At 46.0% G+C, this 24,945-nt stretch overlaps 6 protein-coding genes across 6 annotated transcripts; 3 read left to right on the top strand and 3 right to left on the bottom strand.

Moving 5' to 3' along the window:
- Positions 1-5,246: 5,246 nt before the first annotated feature.
- On the bottom strand, positions 5,247-7,528 carry PSV08DRAFT_398464 (uncharacterized protein; the record flags this gene model as incomplete). The annotated part of the gene is made up of 6 exons (XM_066093558.1): positions 7,370-7,528; positions 6,764-7,315; positions 6,249-6,559; positions 6,040-6,197; positions 5,841-6,009; positions 5,247-5,790 (listed from the first exon to the last, which is right to left on the bottom strand). The coding sequence occupies exons 1-6, from the start codon at positions 7,505-7,507 to the stop codon at positions 5,247-5,249; spliced, it is 1,872 nt and encodes a 623-aa protein (XP_065950058.1). The 5' UTR covers positions 7,508-7,528.
- Positions 7,529-9,731: 2,203 nt separating this feature from the next.
- Positions 9,732-12,126, top strand: PSV08DRAFT_214798 (uncharacterized protein; the record flags this gene model as incomplete). The annotated part of the gene is made up of 3 exons (XM_066092116.1): positions 9,732-9,924; positions 9,980-10,732; positions 10,779-12,126. The coding sequence occupies exons 1-3, from the start codon at positions 9,881-9,883 to the stop codon at positions 12,124-12,126; spliced, it is 2,145 nt and encodes a 714-aa protein (XP_065950057.1). The 5' UTR covers positions 9,732-9,880.
- Positions 12,127-13,628: 1,502 nt separating this feature from the next.
- Positions 13,629-14,456, bottom strand: PSV08DRAFT_194067 (uncharacterized protein; the record flags this gene model as incomplete). The annotated part of the gene is made up of 1 exon (XM_014220115.2): positions 13,629-14,456. One exon carries the CDS (start codon positions 14,454-14,456, stop codon positions 13,812-13,814), a length of 645 nt encoding a protein of 214 aa, XP_014075590.1. The 3' UTR covers positions 13,629-13,811.
- Positions 14,457-15,160: 704 nt separating this feature from the next.
- Positions 15,161-15,969, top strand: PSV08DRAFT_170118 (voltage-dependent anion channel; the record flags this gene model as incomplete). The annotated part of the gene is made up of 3 exons (XM_066091848.1): positions 15,161-15,258; positions 15,318-15,664; positions 15,734-15,969. The coding sequence occupies 3 exons, from the start codon at positions 15,161-15,163 to the stop codon at positions 15,967-15,969; spliced, it is 681 nt and encodes a 226-aa protein (XP_065950056.1).
- Positions 15,970-21,744: 5,775 nt separating this feature from the next.
- Positions 21,745-22,448, top strand: PSV08DRAFT_169083 (voltage-dependent anion channel; the record flags this gene model as incomplete). The annotated part of the gene is made up of 4 exons (XM_066091844.1): positions 21,745-21,863; positions 21,926-22,146; positions 22,204-22,274; positions 22,320-22,448. Coding segments are annotated over 4 exons (540 nt in total), but the record flags the coding sequence as incomplete, so codon positions are not given.
- A 660-nt stretch (positions 22,449-23,108) lies between these two features.
- On the bottom strand, positions 23,109-23,994 carry PSV08DRAFT_214796 (uncharacterized protein). The gene is made up of 2 exons (XM_014220113.2): positions 23,593-23,994; positions 23,109-23,530 (listed from the first exon to the last, which is right to left on the bottom strand). Exons 1-2 carry the CDS (start codon positions 23,939-23,941, stop codon positions 23,334-23,336), a joined length of 546 nt encoding a protein of 181 aa, XP_014075588.1. The 5' UTR covers positions 23,942-23,994; the 3' UTR covers positions 23,109-23,333.
- Between the last annotated feature and the right edge of the window lie 951 nt (positions 23,995-24,945).

Genomic DNA, 24,945 nt, shown 5'->3' with positions numbered 1-24,945 from the left:
CTGATCAGCCAGAAGGTGATCCAAAAGGTCTACTCAGCGCAGCCAAAAGCTCTATTTAGGATATACTCTACTCTATTCAACCTAGACTACCACCCAAGGTGCTGGAGAAAAGCAAAGGGAGTCATCTTAAGAAAGCCAAACAAGCCTAACTACTCAATCCCTAAGGCCTATAGAGTTATCTCACTCCTAAACTGCCTAGGCAAAGTACTAGAGAGACTAGTAGCTAGGAGACTAGGTGCACTAGCGGAAACAACAGATCTACTCCACCCCTCTCAACTAGGAGGAAGACTAAAGAAATCCGCTATCGACGCTGCGCTACTCTTCTACAACAACATACAGCAGCAGAAAAGAAAGCAGAAGACTACTACTACTATCTTTCTTGATATCAAAGGAGCCTTCGATCACGTCTCAAAAAACAAGCTTCTTGAAGTCATGAAAGATCAAGGCCTCCCCTGCTGCCTACTAGCCTGGACAAAGTCCTTTTTAGAGGACAGAATACTGCAGCTGTCCTTTGACGGACAGACTGAGGAGCCGCAGGTAATCTCGACAGGAACCCCTCAAGGAAGCCCTGCCTCGCCCATCCTATTTCTGATCTACTCAAAACCACTATTCAATGCAATTCAGACTAATGCGAATATCTACTCCTCCTCCTATATAGACGACCTCCAGATCTCAATATCATCTACGTCAGTAAGGAAGAATATCAAGCTACTAGAAAAGGAGATTCAGAATCTCTTTAGACTAGCAGAGGAGTCAGCCATCCAATTCGATAGCTCAAAGACTGAACTAGTAAACTGGACAAGATCAAGAAAGGATCAAGCTAGAGTACTTACTCTACCTAATCAGGAGATAGTACAGTCTAAGGAGCTAGTTAGATGGCTAGGTGTCTACTTTGACTGCAGCCTCAAATTCAAGCACCACAGCCTTATTAGAAACCAGCAGGCTAGCGCAGCCTTCCACCGCCTTAGCAGGCTAGCTAACTCAAACAAAGGCCTCTCTCCTAGAGCAGTACGACAGCTCTACCTAGCCTGCATCACCAGCGTAGCTGACTATGGCTGCCAAATCTTCTGGAGGGAGCAGCAGACAGCGCTTAACCAGAGACAGAAGCTGCAGAACCAAGCCTGTAGAAAGATCCTAGGATCCTTCAGAACCTCACCTGCCATACCTAGCGAGGTAGAAGCAGCTCTATGTCCTCCTAGAGTTAGACTTAACAACGCCCTACAACAATACGCCTTTAGAGCAAGAAAGCTAGCTCCTAGCCACCCTCTTAATATTGCTATCACTAGTAATCAAGGAAAGCAGCTAGAGCGTATTACTAGATCTATCTCAACAGCTCTATCGGACGATAGTGAGGAGATCAAGCACTACGCCTCTATGCCCTGAAGCTCTACAATGCCCTACAAGACTAATATATCTAAGAAGTCAAAGGAAATCGAAGCAAAGCACCACAAGGAGCTTCTAGAAGACGAATATCTCCTCTCGATCTACTCAGACGCCTCAGCTACAAAGGAAGGCAAGGGTATAGAAGTAGGAGTAGCTTTCTACAAAGGAGCTAGTCTCATAGCTTATGAAAAGGTTAATATAGGATACAACCAGCTAGTCTACAACGGAGAACTAGAGGGTATTACCCTAGGCCTAGAGAAAGCTTTTGACCTAGCAGACGACTACCTTGAAGTTAGAGTATATGCAGATAACCAGGCTGCAATATTCAGACTAAAGACTGCTTCTAACTACCCAGGGCAAGAGTGGCAACTTAGATGCACTATAGCAGCAGAAAAGCTACAAGAAAAAGGCATATTACCTACCATACAGTGGGTACCAGGACACCAGGGCGTTATAGGAAACGAGAGAGCAGACGCGCTAGCAAAGGAGGCGACAAAGCTAGATCCTAGCTCTAGCAGGACGAGCCTAGCTGTAATAGGCACACGAATAAAGCAGCTAGGCGAGCGAGAGTGGCTTAGCTATCTAGGACAATACAGGAGAAAAGCTATTACTCTAAATCCTACTACTTACGCCGCAAGGTACAAGTGGAAGACTAGAAAGCAGATTACTACTCCTCCTACTAGTAGAGAAGCCTCTAGCGCCTTCTATCAGCTTAAGTTAGGTCACTGCTATCTACGAGACTTCCTATTCAAGCGAGGAAAAGTAGACTCTAAAGTTTGCCCCTACAACTATCGAGCTACTCAAGACCCTGCACATATCCTCCTTAGCTGCACGCTATACAAGGAGGCTAGGAAGAAGATGCAAGAAACTACAAAGGACCCCCTATCGCTAGCTTTCTTACTAGATACTACAGTAGGCGTACAGGCTACTATTGCCTTTATTAAGGAAACTAGAGCTGCAACGCAGGCCTGGTATAAAGGAAACCTCAACAACTAGGACAACACCTACACTAGGTGCCTTCGCCCTACACCCAACTTACCTCTCCTCTCACCCGCAAGACCTCCTACTACCCTCCTCCACACTAGGCCACGAGCCTCACCTCGATTTAGATAGCCCCCTCCCCCACCTACACCAAATTGATAGCACTACGTAGTTACATGTAGGCCTAGCCTGCACGTCTTATATAGCCTACCAGCTGAGACAGGACGTTAATCAATAATAATAATAATAATAATAATAATAATAGTGTGTACGCAGGCTTTGCCTTTAGTAGGGCAGGACTTGCATCTGTGTAGACTAGTGTGGTGAGCCTCACCACAAATCTGACAGGCTACTCTAGTGCACCTAGCCTCAAGGTGGCCAAAGCCTTGGCATTTAGAGCACTGCTTTAAGTTGTTAATAACTCGTAGCTTCTCTACTCTTAGGCTCTCTCCTAGGATATAGAGCTTTCCTCTTATAGCCTTGAGGGCCTCCTCTTCAGTCGCAAAGGCGACGCAGGCGGAGCCATAGCTTTGCTGCCCTCTCTTAGACTCAGAAGTGAGCCAGAAGGGAGTGCCTACTACTTTAAGGCCTTTGTTAAAGGTCTCAATCTCCTCCTTAATTACCTCTAGGCCGTGGTTAGTAGGTAGCCTATAGACGACTATTTTAAACCACAAGGTAATTGGCTGCGCTACCTTAAAGGCTACTAGATCCTTCCAGATACCCTGGTTTTCCAGCAGGTAGTTGGCTGTAAAAGCAGGCGTGGTAGTGACTACCTTATTCCCTTTTGAGGATAGCGTGACTGAGGCGACTACGGGCGATTGCACCCCTCCTTTCAAGGTGAAGGCTTAGTTGAAGGCATTTCTTAGCCTAAGGGCGTCAAAGGCAGCAGGGCCTCCTTGGTTAACTAGGACGAGCTGCCTCTCCTTTAGGCTAGGCTTAGCCTTTTGAGGTGCCTTCTTCTACATAGTAGTCCACTGTTGCTCCTTGTTTGCAGCTACAATAGCAGCGTACGATATAGGCTGCGTAAGAGCAGCTGTCTATCTATCACCCTGCTGGTTTGGTTGTGCAGGAATAGGCTTTTCAAGGCGTCGAACTTTGTCTCTAAGCTCCTTTGAGACATTTGAGAGAGAGGAGATCTAATCTCCTAGGATTGCTAAGTTCTTCTTACTAACTCTACCTGTCTCAGTATAGTCTCTAAAGACTTCTACTAGGTCTAGTAGACTAGTCTGCTAGGTAGGGTTGTTTTCAGCTAGATTAGCTGCTTAGATTACTAGGTTCCTAGCTATCTCAAGAGCCTCTTCTACTGTCGTTGCCTTAGGTGTCCTATTCTGGCTAGAGAAAGGGTTCCTTAGTGTCGAGCCTATAAAAGGAGAGAAGTTGCTCCTAGTACGTCTATGAGTGCGAGTCTTCTCTGGTGAGAAGTTTGCTTGTCTTTTATTTGGTGGTAGAATAGGTATTTCAAATATATTAGAGGTTTCTAGATTTTGAGTGGGGGTAGCAGGCTGCGTAGCTTCCATTTCTATCTCGTTCTGGATCTGTCCTTCTAGCTCTGCTATCTCCTGCCTTATCCTTGGTAGCTCGACGTCGATAGTATCGCTGTCTGGCGGCATCTTGCTTAGTAATCGGCGTGGTCTGTGTGTTCTGTCAGAAGTGAGACGTGTCCAAACGTGTCTACTTTTGAAGGCCTCTAGCTCTACAGCGCGTAGGCTGCACGTTTTAATAGTGGTTGTAATCGATTTCTTAGGGTTTATTTGTATATATTTGACTGATATTACACCTATTCTAGAAAACTCGAAGTTGGTGTGTCGATCATCTCATTGCTAGTATTAGTTTTACTATTCTTCTTTAGATATCTAAAAAAAAATAGCTTAAGTTGACTTACGATACAAATATCCTATAGCGACGAAAATTTCGTTGCGCAACTCAAAAAGGAAAGCTTCCCAGCGGGGAATTAAACACTAGTCTCCCGCGAGCTGTCAATTGCTTGACAAGCGGAAATACTGACCCCTGTGTAACTATGGTGTTTGCCATGATATCTGTTAAATTTTCCGTTCCAGGTTACAGGAACCTGAAGCCAGAGTTCTGTTTTCTAGTAGTCATATTATTAATATTTCAACAGTAGCCGACATTTTGTCGCCCTTTTTAATTGAGCCACTCAGCATGTTGGTAGGGCTCAGTGCCTTATAGCAGCATCGTGGCGTTTAGTTGTCAACGCTGATTGGCTTTGTGCCACTATAAGCCCACTTTCGAAGGTCATGTAGCCCGCGAAGTCATCTTTCTAAGCCAAGGTCGATACGTCAGGTGCGATTAAGTGGAAGTTGTACAGTAGAGCCCTTCAAAAGGCTTTGCCCATGTTAGCGCAGTGTATCGAACAACCAAGCAACTTAGCTTGGCTAGTTGACTTCAGTTAATTACGCAATAAGCAACCACGAGGAGTGGGATATTCCCGCGCGGTACTGTTTTCGCGCAGCACGAAGACGCGCTTCGTCAATCAAGCTTGTCCTTGGAAACTCAACCTAACCATCGAGCTAGATAGTTTACTCTATACTACTCATCGCTATACCGAGTTGTCGTCAGTTGTTTTACCCAGGTATCTTACCCTACTAGACTAGAACTAACGTTCATACCCGAAAATCAAGAGATCTAGTATACTTGGGACTTTGTCCTGCGTACGACTTGAACAGGTGCTGAACCAATATAAACTATAAGAAGAGCTGGACTTGCTGCTAGGCTTAAAGAAGATGAGTTACGGCCTAAGTTGTAGAGTGTCCCAAAATGCGTGGAGAAGCAGAGCTATGTTTGCAAGGGTTACGTAGAGGTGTGCAAGCTACTTGTCTGTAAGGCACGTAATAGATAACGTAATTCTAAGTATGTTCAGTGTTTTAAAGCGTAAGCGCATTCCACTTCTCCAGGAGCGCACCAAGACTGCCTCGAACTTCGCTTATCTCTCTTAGATTCTCTGGCTCTCTACCCGGAAGACTTTGCACGTATTCCATTTGAGGAAATCCCCATTCAGGAGATACATCCTTGACGTCTTTGGGTGCTTCTCCCATGAATGAAGCTCTCGCTGCTGGCGGGACCTTCTTGCCCATTGCCCACACAACTGCCTCAATCGCACTCATCACGAGACGCATGGCAGGGATGTCCCAGACGCCGCGCCGCAAGGCTCCTGCCGCACGAGTGAACAGGTCCTGACAGATGGTCTCGTCCAGGAACGGAACTAGGGTCAAGCATACATGGAAGCAGCCATGCATAAACATGATTGTATAGTCGCTTGACAGCTGCGTTCGGAAGTGACACTCAGCCACCTCGACAACGTATTGGCAGTGCTCGATGCGAAGGTCCCGTGTTGTCGCTTCGTCGGCGAAGATGAGTTCGGCTTGCACTGGCCGGAGTATGAACATAGCTATCTCATCAAAGTGTATCCTTGACATAACGTCAGCTCATTAGATTCATCGGATGTGTCCTTGCTTTACCTCAAGATATTGGTACCTGGGGTGGAGTTCCTTTCGTTGCGTAGGTGACTGGGCAGTGCCTTGCGGAGCGCTTTCAATCTCTCATACAATCTCTTGCGTGCTCCAAGATTTTCGGGGGTCTCGGATTCAAGTACGTCCTTGTTGAATTGCGACACCTCATGCTCGAAAACTGTCAAATTGCATTGAGCGTTGAACACACCTGGTGCGAAAGGAGGTCGATATGAAGCACTTGTGTATGGTTCGTTCAGGATATCAATGTTGCGACAGACTTCCTGATCCCACTCTGGCAAATGGAACAAGCGAGGAACAATAGGCATACGAATGGCCGGCAATCGACCATGGAAGCTTGCTAATATACTAGCTTCCTCAGTGCCGAGATATTTAATTTATTGATCAAACGATACGTACCTTTCATAGCAATAGATGCCCCACTGCGCTTTGCAGTAGACCTGCTTCGCCAGAGGATCACGTGTGGTCTCCAGACGATTTTCGATGTACAGACGGTCGAGCATATCGTACCCGAGGTGACGATAGATCACTCCAGCCTTGTCTTGACCTAAGTAACAACTAACGACGAACATGATGAGCAAGCCCTGAACCGTGGCTAAGGATGGAGTCTCACGGACGTGACCAAGGTGGCGCCTTGCTTCTGCGTCGAAAGCTTTGATCAGATCATAAGCTGACACGGTCAGGATTTTCTTGACTTTTGTTGAGAAAAACTAGGTCAACGTGCTCAGTTGGTTCACGTTTGGCGATTTAAATGGAAGAGCCGACTCACAGACTGCCAAATTGCCATCAGTAAAGGCCTGTGAGAGATTCAAAGAAGATACGAGACATATGGTCGTCTGAATTTGAGCCCGCACACCGCAGATACCTTCGGCACGTGGCATGGAGTTCTCAGTTTCGTGACCTAGTCCACTTACCGATACACAGCAGATTGCATTGACAAGGAACGGCGAGCAGAACTCTGTCACAGCAAGGTTTCCTGCATCCATGTTCTTCAAAAAACATTTCAGATCAATGAAGGGTGTCATGTAGTTGCCATCCCATGCGAAAAATGAAGAGACCAGGGAGGACACGATACCGTCTCTAGCAACCAATGTCCATGGTCGCGCGCGAAGCTTGAGAGGACTTCTTCTCAAAGCCTCGCTGTCCAGCTTTTCAATTTCCGGATGCGAGGACACTGGCGATGTCGGGGTTGGATTGGGAAGCAAGATGTGCGCTTGCCTGACAAGCCGGAGAACTTGTACCGAGTCGGAGCTCGTGCGTATTCGGCGAAAGAACTCATATGCTTCTGTATCCGGCCGCTCGCGGATGAGGTCGAAGAGCTCACGTAGTTGGTCTCGTTCGGCTTCCACTTGATCGTAACGTCGTTTTAATGTCACTCTGCGGTTCTCGTCGCCACTCTCTACTGCGTATTCGCAGTCGATGTCTAGAGTCTTACATCTTGAGCAGATCGGCCGTTCGCCAGAACACTTTACCAATCACTGTCAATTATCTACGTTAATCAAAATGTGGAAGAGACTTGCCTTGGTCTTCTTCACGCGGCAAGCTTCGCACGCAACAATCCTTTTCAAGCGTTTTGGTGCAACCAAAATCGGTCGATTCGGCTTTGGGCCTGTTGAAGGGAGCAAAGGCTTAAGGATACGTCGGGGCTGAGAGTCCATAACTCACTTGATTAGGACGATGTCTAGGTCTTCACGGGATTGAAGCCGACAGTCCATACATATCATTGACGTCAGAGTGTTTTGTGGACAGTCACGGGTGCAGCTTGGATTAGCTGATTGGTTTGGCAAAGAGTTCCGCCCCACTCGAGTAATCTGGAAAATCTCTCAGCACCTACATAATAAAGCAAGCAGGCTGGTAACGCCATCCACCACCGAATGGCGCACCCCACCAGAATGGCGCACCTTGCCAAGACCCCACCTCTTTTGGCCATCACCAACAATGTCGCAACAAATTGATCTTGGATTACTTCTCGTTAAATGAGAATTAAGCTTGCTATTTAAGCTATAAAGTCTACAACGCGAACCTGAGCCAGCAACGCGTTGCTGCTGTCTACAACATGCCCGAAAGTACTCTTCGAAGGCAACGCGCCATACCAGCTTTTCAACGCGTTATCTACCCTGACTGCTCTAGGCTTACAAAGCAAGAAGGGGAGGTGCCTGTTCAACACATAAGAAAGCTTGATACGCGAGGGTTTGCTCCTACGCTTGCTTATGTGCAAGAGATGGCTGATCAACTATTGGCTGCTCGCGATGGGGGCAAGGTTGGAGAAAACTGACCTACAGGTTCATACAGCGGAAACCTAAGATTGAGTCTCAGGTTTCTAGACTAAGAGATTACCAGAAAGTTCTGTGCAGCGATACAGCTATTGTCAGTCCCTGGTTTGATCTTGTATGTAACGTCAAAGCTAAGCATGGGATCTTAGACCAAGATATCTACAACTTTGACGAGGCTGGCTTGCAGATAGGCATTGGAGGGTCATTCAAGGTATTGACTGCGTCCCAGAGACGTCGTGCACCACTCAGCCTTCAGCCTGGCGATCGTGAGTGGATAACTTTGATCGCTTGTATCAACGCGATGGGCTGGTCTATCCCACCCTGCTTCATCCTTAAAGCAAAGCTACCGTCGGCAAATTCGTGATGCACACCGACGCGTGATGCACATGCCACCAACATTGTGAGAGGTTTGGCATATAGAAATGGAGATATCAAAGATAGTATCAAGACTAATCCTTGGGGTCTAGTCCTAGGTTTGGAGGAAGTATTTATACAGTACGTGTCTGCATCCCTATTGGCCCGAGGGATGCCGCTAGAAGAAGCCCTTGTAGTACTAGATACCTTAAGACCTAGCGATTGTTTTTCGTACTAAGCTCTTGCCTAGAAATACGGTTATTGCTACGCGACGTTGAGCTACAGGCACCGCGGAGTATACGCTTTAAATAAAGTATGTAAAATTTAAATACTAACTCTTACTTAATTTACGCATTAAGGTAGAGGTTAGAGGGTATATTAGAGGGTTAATAAAGTGGTGGCCTATATCTACAAGGTAAATAATCGCGGATATTATCGCGTACTTCACTATATAGGAGTAGGCTGGTAAATGTAACTGCACAGGCAAGATCTGTTCAGATTAGTGCCGGTTGGAAGTGTCACTTAGAGGCATATGGGAGTGCGTAGGACAATAGAAGAACCTTAAAACAAGAAAGAACACCTATAGGCCTATTACGCTAAGCAGTGGTGTGGCGGAAATTTGCCGAGTGATCATTTGTCAGACTGTGAGGGATTTTCTGATCAAGGATTAATTTAGATCACTGTAATAAAAGACTGTGATAATTGATAGTAGAAACTAACCATATTGATTGCCCTCTCTCTCTGTCTGCTCTCCAGCGGCGCGCAGGCGCGCCGCCTTATGAGCGCTATCGCTATTGCTTTTTGTATCAGGTAGGCCGCTGAGTATCAGCCTTGCCTAAGGGTACTAGGCCTTGGCGCTCGGCTCTGATCGGCCCGGATCACAGAATCCGGGTGCTCAGTCACACCCGTATGGTCTCTTTCCATACGATCCTTCGTCAGGGAGAGATCCTTCCCGTTACTTTAATAACTAGTCACAGCCACCCGCCATTCTATACCTATTCGTAGTCTCCATGCAAGTCTAGATGCCAAGTCTGCTAAACTAAGTGGCATAGCACGGATGGATTACCGCAGCGCTTGGCTGATATCACCAATGTTGTGTTAATGGCATTTGTTGATTCCCATTTGTTCAGGAAGCGCTACGAGCAGCGCACGGAGATGTCAGATCTGCCAAATCCTACGGTGGGCCTTACTGCAGCCAAGCTACAAGGCAATCGGGTTCAACGAAGGGGTCTCAACCTTCGCCCTGTTTCCTTCCACCACAGTGGCTTTCACACCCATTTCTCATTTAATCACTTATACGCTACTGAAGTCTTTGCAATCTTTATTTGTTTAGTATTTGAGAATTGGACGAGCAATATACCCCAAGACACGTCCACTGTGGACTATTCGGGCTTGGCGTGCAAGATGAGAAGCGAAGCCGTCTCCGGACAGGAAATGGCAGAAATGAGGTCAGTCTCGCCCAGATGAGAAATCAGACCTGGATTGCTCATACTGAAGCTCTAGTCACACAACAGGCTTGCTGAGAAGCGGCTATGCGAGTGCTGATCCGCGCGATGACACCTTTGGCGATAACAGTCATGATACGAATGTTGTCGAATTGGAAGACTACTCCTCTCCATCGCAAGTAAAGCTCCGCTATCTCATCCGACAGTTCCGGTTTCAATTCGCTTCCTTAGCCTTTTCTCGATGTACGGGCTCTCGTTGGAACGCAGATACCGAACGTCGCAAAGTAGTCATCCATCACAACAGGACAGTCGCCGCAGCGCATGGCTTACTGCACGTTATTCCTCTTTCTGGAGCTATCATACTGCTGGCGTTCCATTGGACGAGCTTTTGGGTCAATGAAAAAAACGACTACTCCACTGAATTGCAATTCGCAGCAAAGCTTCATGAGCTATCCATGCAGGCATCAATTACCGAGATTCTCCTGAGCCTTATTCGTGCAGGTCTTATCAACGGCCTTGTTCCACTCGGCATTTTATCAGGCGCTATGCAGCCCACTCAGCTGTCTTATCTATGGTCACTGGATATCTTATCCCTCTTTCGAGCTCGTGCATTACAGGGATGGCGAAAGATAGTCTTCGTGGTTGCTGTACCCCTCTTGTTCGCTTTGACGGCGCTGGTTGGACCGTCAAGTGCTGTTCTTATGATCCTACGTGCGGGTGTTCCACGCACAACATCAAGCGGAGCATATTGGGGAGTAGCATCTGATCAAGCTTCGTACCCTTCTCAAATTCCTATCACAAACTTTGACTTGTATATACCTTAACATAAGATAATATTAGATACTAAACTATAACAGTGACCTTCAAAAGCTTAATTTAACCCTATTGTACTCGGACATATACGAAGATAAGGGATTCTATGGGTCAAATATTATTTCGCATCCCGCTGAGCATTACTGGGTCTTAAAACGACTTCTACGGTGGACCTATAAGCACGAGCCCCTCAAGACCAGGGGTAGAGAAATTCGAGAGGTTAATGTCACAGTTCCGACAGAAGTTATACTCAGTGAATTGGGAAAAGGAAAACCGCTCGGGGGAAACACGACGATAACTATGGTGGCTCCACACCCAGTTGTAGGGACCCAGTGCTGGGAATCTAGCGTCAATAACAACAGCGAGTGGAATCACTCCTGGCCGTGGATATCACTAATTCCAGATCTTCCCACGTTAATCTCTAAATTATCGGATACTGTTGAACTTTCGATCTACGATTGGGAAGTGGATGAAGAATACTCCACTTTGGTCTACTTTAGTCCGGTCTGGATGTCATCACCAGAGCCAGTAGACCACCCATTGCTCGTAGTATTCTTCCGAGGTATAACGGATGAAATATGGAATCAATCCACGCTGGTCAAGCCTGGTCTGCTGTCGTCAATGATCGAAAGTCAAGGCTCTGATGAGTTCGTCACTGTCACTGTATCAGTGTGTGCTATTTCTGCGCATTGGAACTCTGGTGAGGTTCAAAGTCACTACAATGGGGTGTATACACTGTCCGCTACTGGTCAATCGTCATTAATACAGCAATCGGCATACCGGAAGATCTCGCTAGACATTGCTGGTGATCATCCAATGCGAAGCGCGAAGTTCCTTTCCACTCTCATGGGAATGCTTGAAGCACCACATCTCGTCAACCTTTGGCTAGGAGGTGTACTAGCTTCAGCTCTGGCAATCTGGCTCGCCAAGGTACCAACGTTGGCATCCGTTAAACAGCCGCACGGGCTGTACCCTTACGAATTCTTCGCAGATAAACCACCACATAAGAATATAGAGGACTATACTCCTTATAAGACGGTTTATACAACATATGGCTATGGCTATGGGATGCAGTCAACGTCCGTCCATTTGTCTATGGCGGTGCTACTTCTGTACTGCGTTATTACTATTGGCTACATGCTATACACATTCGCCACTGGCTCGGCCTCAACAGCTTGGACTTCTGGAGTTGAACTACTTGCACTTGCGCTCCAGTCCAAAAGGCCAGATCATTTGGGTCACATTGGCGTCGGGATCGACTCCACTAAGACTCTAGGTGAAAGTGTTGGAATCCGAGTCAATGCAGATAATGAAGTTGAATTAGTGTTTGCGCACGATTGGGACTTGAACACAAGGGGATTGCAGAAAGTTAAACAGAATACAGAATACTAATAATTATATAATATAACTACTATCAACTGGCTACTATGTAGATTTCCACCGACGAAAGTTAAAAAGATTGCCACTACCGCTCCCAGTGGACTGTAAGTACAAATCTAGCTCTAATTAAGGGCTACAAAATGAGTTACCAACCTTCCAAATTAGGTAAGTATTGGGAGAGATAATTACAGAAAACGATCCCGAAGGTGGAGACCCATTTACCACACTACATCAGAGGTAGCGCTGATCGATAGATCTAAGATACGTAGCTAAAGGTCTACCGCCTTTTCGGGGCTATATTAGTTACCAAGTAGAAACTCAAGATAAGACTCTTATAATGTCGATATGTAGTATAATATCTAAGACTTTACTCTTAAGTAGTTTCCCTGCTATAGTTTAGAAGCTTGTTTAGGCGCAGCAGCTCGACAGCCTATCTAGGACTATCCATCATGCTGTTCAAAAATCACTCCATATTATTCCACAAAAGCGAGCTGTCAACCATCCAATGTGGGAAACTGGCGACATGAAGAGGGCTTGTATATAGATCGTAAGAATCAACTTCGTAGAACACTGCTTTGCCTGTTTTCTCTAAGAAATCTGAAGAAAGAAAAAAAATGACACGGGTTGGTGCGGGACGCGTACATATAGTGCAGTCGCGGCGTTCGCCACCAAAAAAAGCAAAGCTCTCCAGCGGGGAATTGAACCTAGGGTGGTTGTTAATAAGCGAAAATCTTATGAGATAATCTGGAAGTACTTACCCCGGTCTCCCGCGATTTGTCAGATGACAAGCGGAAATACTGACCACTATGTCACTGCGTCGTCTACCATAATATCCGGTAATTTTTCCGTTCTGAGTTACAGCAACCCGTAGCCAGAGTTCTGTTTTCGGGTATATTAGCCTTATCATAGTAGCCAATGTTTCGTCGCTCTTTTGTGTTGGCCCTCTAGCGTGTTGGTGGCGTTCTATTCTTTAAAGCAGCATCGCAGCGTCTAATAATTAATGCTGACTGACTGTATACAATCATAACCCTCTTCTCCGAGAACCGAAATAGCTGGACAGCCAAGTCCCCACCAAAATCGCTTGCACTGATCAAGATGCAACAACAGCTGAAAGTGCAGCCTAAATCACCTAAAATCACATTTCAAACTGAGCAAAAAAATGATGAAAAACGTGAGGCTCTGTACTGATACAGATCCTTCACTTCTTGCAGTCGTTTTGGGTAGCTATCGATCGTTTTGTTGACTCCGAATTTGTTAAGTGCACGCCAAATCTGACCAAAACGCCGCATCCTAGCACGCTTTGTTGCACAACCACGCTGCCAAAATACACGGTGGATCGGTGAAACCCACGTCTCTATAATGCTAAGATCTGGTGACTTTGGTGTTGAGAGGATATAATCTATCTTATATGGCTCTATCCAGCGTAAAGTCGTCTTACTTACATATATGAGATGAATCCTGGTCCTACTAAAGAATATATTCACCTCCCTTCTCCAAAATATAAGCTTGAAGCTGAGGTAAAACGTGCTTAGTATATATTTTACTATCTATCTTACTATTGTCTGACGCTGTAGTATAGGGCAAAGCCCATGTAAAGTTGTATCCGACAACACAGAAGATGTGGAAGTGACTTTGCAGTTCAGGATCTGGCCTGTGATTCTTGTCGTACTGTATATACTTCGGTAGTGCTTTGTAAACTATCCAGGCTCACGCTTAATATCAAGCTGGTAGCGAGGGCCAGTCATCCAGTGGAGTTCATCCCACCAAAGCACGTTGCGCCAGTCCCTGGCATATGGTCTCTCAGTAAGATACCTGTCGATATATGCCTTTCTTTGGTTAATCTGTGAAGGACTATGAGCTTCTTTGGTAACAGCTTTGTGAGATTTGATGCCGGAGTGCCTGGTGACGCGGCGTTGGATATATTTGGGGTGCCATTGGATGTTTTGAGCACCGCGTTCATGTCTATATTCCTTCACCACAACAGCTCTCTCAGCCAAATCCTGCCAAGGATCACTCTTCTCATGAAAGGGAGCATCTCGGATATATGTGGTAATAGCTTCGGCATCTGATGTGGTAAAACGGGGTGGGTGGCCGTGAGGATCGTGATGGTCAGAATGCTGGAGACGACGGCATCGGTGGGTTGCAACCACGTCGGATGTAGTAGATTTTGGTATGCCAAATACAGTGGAAGTACGCTTAAAACTGCATGGTAGCTTCTGCTCTTGGCAGTAATAGATTATAGCGATACTAGCAGCGCGGCGGGGGGTATCAAGTTGCGGTGGTGCGTCTTCAGATTTGATCAGCTCCTGCGGCAGCATTGTGAGTCGTACACAGTCCGGCATTACGATAAACGTATTCGCGTACTAAAACTCACTACTTTTGTATATAAAATCAATATATTTACGTGCGTGGTAGTGGAGTATCAGGTGGTGGCTGGTGGTGGGTTGCACTGTTTTGGTGGGGGACTTAACTGTCCGGCTATTTCGGTTCCCGGGGAGAGCGGGGACAAATCTCGCCAGTCTATAAAGTTCTTTTTCGGCGTGTATGATGCCGATGCCAGTCACACAAACATGCCGACAATTTGTCTGCGCTATGCACTCCAGAATGGTTGGACGTGAGAGTTGCCGAAGACTTAATTTTTGATTTGCTGATCACATGCCGTAGCCATGGTTGCTGACTGTGGCTTTGTCTGAAAAAATGATCGGTTCGAGGCACCTGCCGTTGCGGCGAAAGTAACCACATATGGATCGCTTCGTCATCTATTGTTTGTTGGCCGAGCCTAAGATCCAGCGGCATTGTGAGATAGCATGATCGCACTATTTATTGAAATATAGGAGAGAGCCCATTCAGCATTATCCAAATATCTCAAACAATCTTCCAGGCCTTGCCATATGAACATAGCAAAATGGCAGATATTTCTTGTACTGGGGACAGCAACTGCCCCAATCATTTTCACCCCGACAATCAATTATATATTGCAGATCCAAGTCAGGGACATGTTAACAATGACCTCGAAATAGGCAGAAGTAGCTCCGCAACTGGCCCTATGATCAAAAATGAAGCGCAAAATTCACAGGGTGACCAACATTCGAACATCAAGGATGAAATTGGCTTCCGAAGAATAATCCGTAACTTCACGCCTTCGTATGTACATGTCCCCATGATTATTGTCAACTTCGCTAGTTAAATTGACTTGTTTGTAGTTGGTTCATTATTACCATGAGCACTGGAGCTCTATCCATCATGCTGCATCAAATACCATATCATGCCCACTGGCTGGATATTGTTTCAGAAATGGTCTTCGTCCTTAACATCCTGTTGTTCTTGCTCTTCACGTTCATTTCAACCCTAAGGTACACAATGTATTCTCGGTTGTTCCCAGCTGTTCTCCGCCATCCTCATCAAAGCTTGTTTCTTGCAACATTCCCAGTTGGCCTTGCGACACTTATTAACATGATCGTGCTTGCTTGCGTTCGTCCTTGGGGTCAAGGTATGGCGATCTTCGCTTGGGTGTTGTGGTGGATCGACAGTGTCCTTGCGGTGGCCACTTGTTTTCATTTAACTTGAGTTATGTAAGTTCTATCCTTTTTCATGTTATAGGTTGAGTCTCAGGGTCTAGCTCACAACAAACACAGATTATCCAATCGTCGGCATGACCTCGAAGAAATGACCGCTTTATATCTTATACCTATCGTTGCTATTGTCATTGCCGCGACATCTGGAGCGCTTGTAGCAGGAGTATTAACAAATGCCAAACATCAACTGTGGACGCTTGTGATTAGTTATATCTTCTGGGGCATCGGAACACCTCTATCCTGGATTATTATTATTATTATTATTATTATTTTAGTTTAGCGTCCTGTGTCAGCCGGTAGGCTATATAAGACGTGCAGGCTAGGCCTACAAGTATCTACGTAGTTCTATCAATTTAGTGTTGGTGGGGGAGGGGTTTATCTAAATCGAGGTGAGGCTCGTAGCCTATTATAGAGGGAGGTAGAGGGGGGTCTTGCGGGTAGAGGTGTTATGTAGGGTAGGTGTAGGGCAGAGGCACCTAGTATAGGTGTAGCCCTAGTTCTCAAGGTTTCCTTCGTACCAGGCTTGTGTTGCAGCCTTCGTTTCTTCAATAAAGGTAATTGTAGCCTGTATGCCTATGCTCGTGTTTAGGAGAAAGGCTAGCGATAGAGGGTCCTTGCTAGCCTCCTGCATCTTCGTCCTAGCCTCCTTGTACAGCGCGCAGTTAAGGAGGATATGTGCAGCGTCTTGCGTAGCTCTATAGTTACAGGGGCAAACCTTAGAGTCTACTTTGCCTCGCTTGAAGAGGAAATCTCTTAGATAGCAGTGTCCTAGCTTGAGCTGAAAGAAAGCGCTAGAGGCTTCTCTGCTAGTAGGAGGAGTGGCAATCTGCTTCCTAGTTTTCCACTTATACCTTGCGGCGTAAGTAGTTGGATTTAGAGCAATAGCTTTTCTCCTATATTGTCCTAGGTAGCTAAGCCACTCTCGCTCGCCTAGCTGCTTTATTCGTGAGCCTATTATAGCTAGACTTGTCCTGCTAGAGCTAGGATCTAGCTTTGTCGCCTCCTTTGCTAGCGCGTCTGCTTTCTCGTTTCCTATCACGCCTTGGTGTCCTGGTACCCACTGTATAGTAGGTAAAATGCCTTTTTCTTGTAGCTTCTTTGCTGCCTTGCTACATCTAAGTTGCCATTCTTGTCCTGGCTTATCAGAAGCAGTCTGTAGTCTGAATATTGCAGCCTGATTGTCTGCATATACTCTGACTTCTAGGTAGTCGTCTACTAGATCGACAGCTTTCTCTAGGCCTAGGGTAATGCCCTCTAGTTCTCCGTTGTAGACTAGCTGGTTGTATCCTATGTTAACCTTCTCATGAGCTATGAGACTAGCTCCTTGGTAGAAAGCTACTCCTACTCCTATTCCCTTGCCTTCCTTTGTAGCTGAGGCGTCTGAGTAGATGGATAGAAGGTATTTGTCTTCTGGTCGCTCCTTATGGTGCTTTGCTTCGATTTCCTTTGACTTCTTAGATATATTGATCTTGTAGGGCATTGTAGAGCTCCAGGGCAAGGAGGCGTAGTGCTGAATCTTCTCACTGTCGTCCGATAGAGCTGTTGAGATAGATCTAGTAATACGCTCTAGCTGCTTCCCCTGATTACTAGTAATAGCAATATTAATAGGGTGGCTAGGAGCTAGCTTTCTTGCTCTAAAGGCGTATTGTCGTAGGGCGTTATTTAGCCTAATTCTAGGAGGAAATAGCGCTGCTTCTACCTCGCTGGGTATAGCTGGCGAGGTTCTAAAGGAGCCTAGGATCTTCCTACAGGCTTGATTCTGTAGCTTCTGCCTCTGGTTAAGTGCTGCCTGCTGCTCCTTCCAGAAGATTTGACAGCCATAGTCAGCTACGCTAGTAACGCAGGCTAGGTAGAGCTGTCGTACTGCTCTAGGCGAGAGGCCTTTGTTTGAGTTTGCTAGTCTGTTAAGGCGGTAGAAGGCTGCACTAGCCTGCTGGATTCTGATGAGGCTGTGGTGCTTGAACTTCAGGCTACTATCAAAGTAGACGCCCAGCCATCTTACGAGTTCTTTAGACTTTACTATTTCCTGATTTGGTAGAGTAAGCACTCTACTTTGATCTTTTCTCGATCTTGTCCAGTTTACTAGTTCAGTCTTTGAGCTGTCGAATTGGATGGCTAGCTCCTCTGCTAGTCTAAAGAGATTCTGAATCTCCTTTTCTAGTAGCTTGATATTTTTCCTTACTGATGTAGATGATATCGAGATCTGGAGGTCGTCTATATAGGAGGAGGAGTAAGTGCTCTGGCTATTCTGAATCGATTCAAACAGCGGTTTTGAGTAGATTAGGAATAGGATAGGCGAGGCTGGGCTTCCTTGAGGGGTACCTGTTGCGATCTCCTTTGGCTTCTCTGTTTGTCCATCAAAGGATAACTGTAGGACCCTATCTTCGAAGAAGGACTTTGTCCAGGCTAGTAGACAGCAGGGTAGGCCTTGATCTTTCATTGCTTCTAGTAGCTTGTTTTTTGAGACGTGGTCGAAGGCTCCTTTAATATCAAGAAAGATAGTAGTAGTAATCTTTTGCTTTCTTTTCTGCTGTTGTATATTGTTGTAGAAGAGTAGCGCAGCGTCGATAGCGGATTTCTTCAGTCTTCCTCCTAGTTGAGAGGGGTGGAGTAGATCTGTTGTTTCCGCTAGTGCGCCTAGTCTCCTAGCTACTAGCCTTTCTAGTACTTTACCTAGACAGTTTAGGAGTGAGATCACCCTATAAGCCTTAGGGATTGAGTAGTCAGGCTTGCTTGTCTTTTTTAAGATGACTCCCTTTGCTTTTCTCCAGCACCTTGGGTGGTAGCCTAGGTTGAAGAGAGTAGAGTATATCCTAAATAGAGCTTCTGGCTGCGCTAAGTAGACCTTTCGGATCACCTCCTGGCTGATCAGATCAGGCCCTGGTGATGTAGCCTTCACCTTGCAGCAGGCAAAGTGGAGTTCGTCCTCTGTTAGGGCAGGCCAGGTCCACCTGCCGTCTCCCCTGTAAGTGTGGAAGGAGGGGGTAGCTGTCGTAGGAGGCGGAGGAAAGAGATCCTCTCTAAAAGCCTTACACTTTTCAGTAAACGACTCCTTACCTTTGATAGTAGGTATTCGAGTACTAAGATTATCTTTTGTGTATGCTAGGGCTTTAAAGATCTCCTTTGGCGAGTCTTTTTGGAGGAAAGCCTCCCAGTGGCTCTGTTTAGCTCGTCGAATAGCTTTTAAATATCTATTTTTCGTACGTAGATACTCTCTTTTCCACTGGTAGAGGGAGCTATTATTTTCCTTTGCTGCCTCCTTCTTGTAGGCTCTATAGGCTCTACTTAGGTGTCGCTTACGGCTATCTAGTTCGCTAGTCCACCAGGGCTTCGTCTTTGGCTTTTGGTTAACTAGTGGAGTTGACTTTTCTAGCGCTTTCTGTATAGCTCTCGTAAGATCCTGGCCTAGCTCGTCTAGCTTAGTTTCTAGCGGGATATTTTGTCCTAGAATAAGCTTTCTTGAGGTGTAGTTCGAGCAAAGAGGTAGTGTTGATAGGCGCTTCTCTAGATCTAGGGCTTTGATCTCCTGTCCTAGCGTCTCCTTGAAAGTCGTCCAGTCCGTTCGTTTCGTATTATACTGTTTTGGCAGGCTAGCTGGCTGGCTAGGTAGCTGGCTAGTAGTATAGATACTAAATAGAATAGCGTGGTGGTCAGAACCTACTTCAGGTATAGTCTGCCAGTCCTGGATATTGGCAGCTGTATTGCTGGTTGCAAAAGTAAGGTCTAATACGCTTTCTTGCCGCATATGAGATCTCAAGAAAGTGCCTGCCCCTGGAGTATTTAGTAGAGTGAGATCTTGAGTATCTATCCACTCTACTAGCTCCTCTGCTTGTGTGCTAGGGCTGCGCTCCTCTAGGCTCCACCTAGGATGGTGGGTGTTGAAGTCTCCTAGGATAATTGACTGAGGCTGTAGGGTCTCCTGCAGGAGGCGCCTCTGGATCGTCGTCTTATTTAGCCCTTCTTGAAGGCTTTTTTCGTTATAAATGTTATAGATATAGAGGCTAGAAGTAGAGGCTAGTACTTTGATAGCTAGAAAGTCGTTATCGTCGCTAATAAAGGGATTAACCTCTACTTCTAGGTCCTTTCTAATATAGAACAGTACTCTAGGCCTTAAGGAGGTATCCTTAGGGGTAGGTAGTATCTGAGTAAAGTTCTGGTGAGCGGTAGATCTAGTGTTTGCGTACGAGGATCCCTTAGGTAGCCAAGGCTCCTGCACTACAATGATTTTGGCGTCTGCTTTAATAGCTAGATCTAGCGCGCTCTCAGTAGTTGGACTATTTCTATTAACATTTATTTGTAGGACTTTTAACATTCTAGTTAGAAGAGGTAGTCCTAGCTATCCTAGCTTGTAGGATATCACATTCGTGGCTATTAGCTGCGTGAGGTTTGCTACAGTTGACACACTTAAAAATAGTGTGTACGCAGGCTTTGCCTTTAGTAGGGCAGGACTTGCATTTATGTAGGCTGGTGTGGTGAGCCTCGCTGCACATCTGACAGGCTACTCTCGCGCACCTAGCCTCGAGGTGGCCAAATCCTTGGCATTTTGAGCACTGCTTTGAGTTATTGATAACTCGTAGCTTCTCTGCTCTTAGGCTCTCCCCTAGGATATAGAGCTTTCCTCTAATAGCCTTAAGGGCCTCCTCTTCGGTCGCAAAGGCGACGCAGGCAGAGCCATAGCTCTGCTGTCCTCTCTTAGACTCAGGGGTGAGCCAGAAAGGATTGCCTACTACTTTAAGGCCTTTGTTGAAGGTCTCAATCTCCTCCTTAATTACCTCTAGGCCATGGTTCGTAGGTAGTTTGTGAATAACTACTTTAAACCACGAGGTAATAGGCTGCGCTGCCTTAAAGGCTACTAGATCCTTCCAGATACTCTGGTTTTCCAGCAGGTAGTTGGCTGTAAAGGCAGGCGTGGTAGTGACTACCTTATTCCCTTTTGAGGATAGCGTGACTGAGGCGACTACAGGCGATTGCACTCCTCCTTTCCCGGTGAAGGCTTGGTTGAAGGCATTTCTTAGCCTGAGGGCGTCAAAGGCAGCGGGGCCTCCTTGGTTGACTAGGACTAGCTGCCTCTCCTTTAGGCTAGGCTTAGCCTTTTGAGGTGCCTTTTTCTGCACATTAGTCCACTGTTGCTCCTTGTTTGCTGCTGCAGCTGCAGCGTACGATATAGGCTGCGTAGGAGCAGCTGTCTGTCTGTTACCCTGCTGGTTTGGTTGTGCAGGGGTAGGTTTGTCGAGGCGACGAACCTTGTCTCTTAGCTCCTTAGAGACGTTTGAAAGCGAGGAGATCTGATCTCCTAGAATTGCAGCGTTTTTCCTACTAACTCGGCCTGTCTCAGTGTAGTCTCTGAAGACTTCTACTAAGTCGAGTAGGCTAGTCTGCTGCGAGGGGTTGCTTTCAGCTAGACTAGCTGCTTGGACTACTAGGTTTCTAGCTATCTCAAGTGCCTCTTCTACTGTCGTAGCCTTAGGCGTCTTATTTTGGCTAGCGAAAGGATTCCTTAGTGTTGAGCCAATAAAAGGCGAGAAGTTGCTTCTAGTGCGGGTGTGCGTGGGTCTAGTGGGCTCGGCTGGTAGGTCATTAATTGTAGAGGGGGGTGTGCTATCCCTAGGGCGTGAGGATTCCTCAGTCCCTTGGGTTCCTTGTACTTCTACTACGATCGTGTCCATCTCGTCGATCTCCTGAGTGTAGCTAGTAGCGCTCATCTTGGATCTTCTACTAGCCTCTTCTAGGCTAGTAGAGGCTGGTCTTTTCTTCTTATTCTGCTCTATACTAGAGCTTCGCTCTATATCCTGCTGGACTCGAGCTTCTAGATCGCTACCTTCGAGTTCTACCTGATCTCTTTGAGTTGGCATTAATCTAGATGGTCTGTGCGCTGAAAATTTTTCTTGAGGTTTGTAAGATAGCTGTAGAGAGACTAGTATTTCCCTCTACTACGCGGCAGCGCGCTAGATGCACGCTTTAAAAGTAGTCGTAAACGATTTCTTATAAGAGATTTGTATATATTTAGCTAGTATTACACCTATTCTAGAAAACTCGAAGTTGGTGTGTGTGCTGAATATCCTGGATTATTCTAACCCTGTATTTCTTTCGACTCACAGTGCATAAGCCACTTCAACGCGAGGTGATTGTCTCATTGTTACTTCCAATTGGACCACTTGGACTGTCGGGGTTCTCGTATGTCTTCTTCTTCGTCTTCGTATCTTTGTTGACTGTTGACGACACTAACCTTGGAATAGCTTGATAGCGCTTGGAAAAGTAGCTAGACACAGCTTTCCACTCAGCGGCACGATCCCACACGTGGCCAATACCGGAGATATTTTCTACCTCTTCGGCTTAATAGTCGGCATATTACTCTGGGGTTTTGCAGTCGTTTGGTTTATTACCGCTGCCATTATGATTGCAACAGCATATCCGTTCCCCTTCAACATGGGATGGTGGGGCTTTATATTTCCAGTTGGTAAGTTAACTGAAAATTTTATACTTAAGAGTGGCATTTTCCTCACACAGATATTAGGAGTTTTCACACTTTTGACTATTTCGATTGGAGAAGAGTTCGAATTTAAATTTTTCAAAGTTCTATCTTGCGTAAGTTGCACCTTTATTTGAAAAGAGCACAGACTAATTTTACAGGTTTTGACCGGAATTTGTGTAGTCATGTGGTTTATCGTGGCAGCGAGAACGGTGAAGCGGGCTGCTAGTGGTAAGATGTTCTTTGCACCATGCTTAGGAACAGACTTGTTTCTGAAAAGAGTGGAATAACCGAAAAAAGCTTTAGGGATGTTGTGGCGATGAATGTGATAGCTGTGAACAGTAGCTGCAGATTTACATGATAAATTGTGGACTCAGCTCTATTCTTTGAAAGTCTTACCGGACTGCACGATGCAAATTGGAGACAACGACAGGCATCCAATAAAAAGCAATAATCGATTGTAATCAGTTGTCTGACAAAAGTATACCTAGAAGAATACATTTCCCCCTAAAATATGTGGTTAACTAGTCCTGCTTGCAGGTAGGAGTACAACCATCTTCCTTAAAGTGGCATAATCTTTTTTTTCTGAACCACAAAAAGGAACGAACAAGCTCTCCAGCGGGGAATTGAACCACGGTCTCCCGCGATCTGCCAATTGCTTAACAAGCGGAAATACTCACCACTGTGTAATTGTGCTGTCTACTATTATATCTGTTGAACTTTCCGTTCTAGGTGACGAATACGTTTTAATCTTCCTCCTTTCGGTCACAGCAAGCCGAGAGCGGGCTTCTGTTTTAGGTATCGCGCCCTCGAAGCGGATACCAAGTTCCTAAAGAGTCCTTTGGCCGAAGCTCCATTAAAGAAAGATTTAGTAGCGCAGGTAGTATCTCATGCCAGGAACGGGTCTTTACCTTGCTGCAAAATCTCTCAAGTAAAAGAATCAATAGTTGTGGCAAGAACGAAAGAATGTTGATTCTACCTATTGCTAACAGCTCGTAATCCGCGTGTAGAAATTCTTCTCGCTATTACGCGCATAGTTTTGATCGCTGTAGATAAGTACTCTTAGAGCTCTTTATCCTTTTCCGATATCTCGCCAATAGGACTGATATCAATAAACCTCAAATCTCTTTGAAAACGACGCTACGAGATGCGTGTGCACCTGTGCGTTCGAATCTTTATTTCTTTACCCTCTTTGCGCGATTTGGCCGGTGCCTAGTCTCCTTGCACCCAGGCTCAGTCCCTAGTTCATCACAGCAACTCCATATAAAACCCTCTGGATATACCTCACGCATATCCTGTGTATCTATTGTGCCGTGGCATCTCTCGTCGTGGTCAGCCCAGAAGTCGCCCTCGTAGTCTACTTCTAATTCGCCTGCAGATTACAAGTTAATTGGCGTCTTTGTACGTAACCTCTCTTATCTAGTATGTACTCACCTTCATGCCATTGACAACTCTTCTTCTCGTTATGCAGGACGTCATACTCCTCGCCGCACTGCTCGCATATATCGAACCGCGGTCTACGTACTGGCGCATCAGTCTGCTCGTCAGAGTAGTCCGACTCAGTGTCATCATCTTCCTTGTCCTGTTCCTCTGAACGGGCCCTCTTCAACGCGCCGGGCCGCAGCATCAATTCGCCTTGAATATACGCGAAGTTGGCAGGAGAGGTTGTACTCAAGTGCTTCAGCAACGCACGCACACGCTCCGGCGTGGCAGAGTCGATAACATTGTACAAGTTCTGGGTTTCTTCGGAAGAACGTTGAGAATGCGCATCTGAGGAGGCCATTTTGCGAATTGTGAGTTACTTCAGACGCATATGTGATTATTCATGTGACTGTTGAGGTACGCGATTGCAGTTGACGTGCACCACCAGTAGTAAGCTGCGCACCCCAGTCAGCCGCACACCCCACACAACCTGACGCGACTCTCTCCACAACCACCACCATGCCGCGACAATAACGTTCTGTTCAGACTCTTCATCAGGGTAGACTTTGTCCTAACAGAATCGTATCAAAATAACCAAAAGAAAATATCTCCATGCCCTTACAGCAGCCGTACGACGTCCCAGAATCAACGCTAGAAACGCGTCTCGCAGTACCTAGCCACGGTCAGTGATAGTCTCTGTTAATCACAAGCTATTGCCTATTAAAGAGCAGTCCCTTTTACAATAAATTCTAGAGCAAGATCAACTTGGCTTTCCACTACATATTATCAACATGCAACGAATAGCAGACGCTTTACTTACCGCGCGGCTATGATCTGTTATGGGCGGAGAGGCTTGACTAACGAGTTTGCATTCATCTATTGTACCGAAGAGGAAATATAAAGAAGAAAACGAAACCCATCCTACGGACCCCCCTTTTGAACTACACCCCTTCTAGTCTTACTAGGCCTAGTCGTACGGAAAGGTTAGGTGGTGTATTTGTTGAGTCACGTGTGTATGTCACGTGATAATGCACGTGACCCTCTCTTGCGGTGAATACAAAAGTAGCCATCTACAATTCTAGACGGCTATAGTAGCTATACTACACTAGACTTCGACTAATACTGCATCAAGTGCAAGATTATTACTATTCGCATGCTGCTCTATACTCCACCTTCTCTAGCCACTTAATATAAGTTACTTCTTTCTACTAAAGCACGTATATGTGTGTAAGTGTTATGAACCTGAAGGCAGAAGGACTGCAACAAAAACAAGGAAGGAAATCTTGATACCCTAATTCCTCAAGGCTTGTTTTCGGAGGTTCGGCAGGTAGGAGTAAGAATATTGTTACAAACAAACAAGATTGG

This window comes from Bipolaris maydis (assembly GCF_028858645.1).
Source record: "Bipolaris maydis strain C4 unplaced genomic scaffold PSV08scaffold_1, whole genome shotgun sequence".
Classification (NCBI taxonomy): Eukaryota; Fungi; Ascomycota; class Dothideomycetes; order Pleosporales; family Pleosporaceae; genus Bipolaris; species Bipolaris maydis.
The sequence above is the reverse complement of the archived record's forward strand: the minus strand, read 5'-3'. Positions and strand labels throughout refer to the sequence as shown.

Bases quoted from the DNA above. Each gene is read 5' to 3' on its own strand.
- PSV08DRAFT_214796 (XM_014220113.2), bottom strand. From the start codon at position 23,941: ATGGCCTCCTCAGATGCGCATTCTCAACGTTCTTCCGAAGAAACCCAG. The intron at 23,531-23,592 runs GTGAGTACATAC...TGTAATCTGCAG, and splicing joins GAGTTGTCAATGGCATGAAG to GCGAATTAGAAGTAGACTAC.